This window comes from Trichinella spiralis (assembly GCF_000181795.1).
Source record: "Trichinella spiralis strain ISS 195 chromosome Unknown Scfld1557, whole genome shotgun sequence".
NCBI lineage: Eukaryota > Metazoa > Nematoda > Enoplea > Trichinellida > Trichinellidae > Trichinella > Trichinella spiralis.
The window spans coordinates 1571471-1573164 of record NW_003528496.1 but is presented as its reverse complement, the minus strand read 5'-3'; the positions used below and the strand labels follow the sequence as shown (position 1 = coordinate 1573164).

Below are 1694 nucleotides of genomic sequence, written 5' to 3'. Positions count from 1 at the left end.
CTGCAGTTTGAATTAAAACCAGAACAAGCAACTGCTAATTTTTGTTAGCATCGAAATACTTTTCTGATTTTGCTTTGCCGTTCTCTGAAAATGTTTCTCGTTTGCAAACGAATTTTATCTTTAGTCTTTCCAATGTTTCGTTTGCTCCTGTTCACCAGAGTTATTGTTTTCCTTCGTATATTTTATTTAAATAAAAAATTAAAAATCTAAAATATTATTTACATATCAAAAAAAATTTAGTTTTATATGTTTGGTGTAAATTGTAAACTTTCTATTTTTACAACTGAACGAAACCGACTAGTGCGTTGGTGAAAACTTAAATTGCCATCAATTTTCATTTCCATTTGCAACCTTTCAATGTATATATTTCAATGATAACGAAATATTGAAACTTTCCGCATCAAAAGCAGCGTTTATGATGTAGCTGATCTGTTTGATGTTGCATTTCCAATTACATTTGAAATTGGTTAAGTGAGCATGGAATTTCGAAAGAATTTCCATGCACTTATCCATTATTTTATCGTTTAATTAACTACAGGGAATTTTTTTCGGCCAAAATCTTATGCACTTATTCAATGTACGCGACTGCCGCAATGGAATGTACATAATGTAAATATTAGGACAAATAACCACTTGGAAGGTTGGCATAATCGGCTCAACAGAAAAGCGGCTAAAAGTCATAACGGGTTTTATGAACTGCTTGAGCTCCTGATAGCGGAACAGGGTGTTATGGACACCCTGATTCAACAAGTGCTATCAGGAAACGTGACCGTTGGTGACTTAAGACGGGTAAACAGGGTTTATGCTCAAAAGCAACGACGGGTTGCACAATATACGGGTGAATACCCCAACGGTAGACGTACGCTGGAGCAGTTCCTAGCAGCTTTAATGTATTTAACGCCGGAGCCGATTTAGTGCCGCCTTCCAAGTGGTGGCTTGTATTATATTTTTATTCTATTTTGTTGTGTTGTATTGTACTATATTATATTTGTATTGTATTGTATTATACTCGTATTTTATTTCATTGTATTGTATTATTCTTTTTCGTCGTTTCTACTTTGTTAACATTGTTCACTGTTATGTTGTTTATTGTTGTTGTTGTTGACTGTTCTTTACTGTTGTTGTTGCTACTCTTGACTAGTGAAAAATCAAAATCACTATTTAATTTATTTTTGTATCGTATTGTTTTTTCTGAATTATTATTATCGCATTTGATATAACGTCACTCTGGTATAATAAAATATAGAATAATGATAAAAATTATTATTGAAAACGTTGATCACTAAAAAGTATAAACTTCAATAATAATATATTGGAAAAACAAAATTTCAATGAATGATAAAACTTATAAATCTTGATTGAAACAATTCCCAAATAAGGAATATTCTCATTATTAATGTTACGTCACCACTATTAAGTTACGTAATCCTGAATGGAATATTTTGAACCAATGAAATGAAAAAATATTTACCGCGAATCCCAAATTGAAGAATTTTGAATTCTATGGTTTATTTATAATAAGGAAATTTAATAAAAAATTATTTGATGGTCCCAAGGAAATACCTAGGTTCGGCGACCAGTAAATTAGAACCGGTGAAAATTTGTCCCGCATCCACCATCCCTCCGGACTCATCCGTGTTCGCGAATTTCCCCAAACTCCGACCCCATTTTTTGTGATTGGTTGAAGTCTGATA

The 1694-nt window shown here is 32.3% G+C and overlaps 1 protein-coding gene across 1 annotated transcript; it reads right to left on the bottom strand.

Annotated features, from left to right (window-relative positions):
- Window positions 1-727: 727 nt before the first annotated feature.
- On the bottom strand, window positions 728-1688 carry Tsp_04964 (hypothetical protein; the record flags this gene model as incomplete). Its single annotated transcript, XM_003369506.1, has 2 exons — window positions 728-935; window positions 1564-1688. Coding segments are annotated over 2 exons (333 nt in total), but the record flags the coding sequence as incomplete, so codon positions are not given.
- Window positions 1689-1694: the final 6 nt, after the last annotated feature.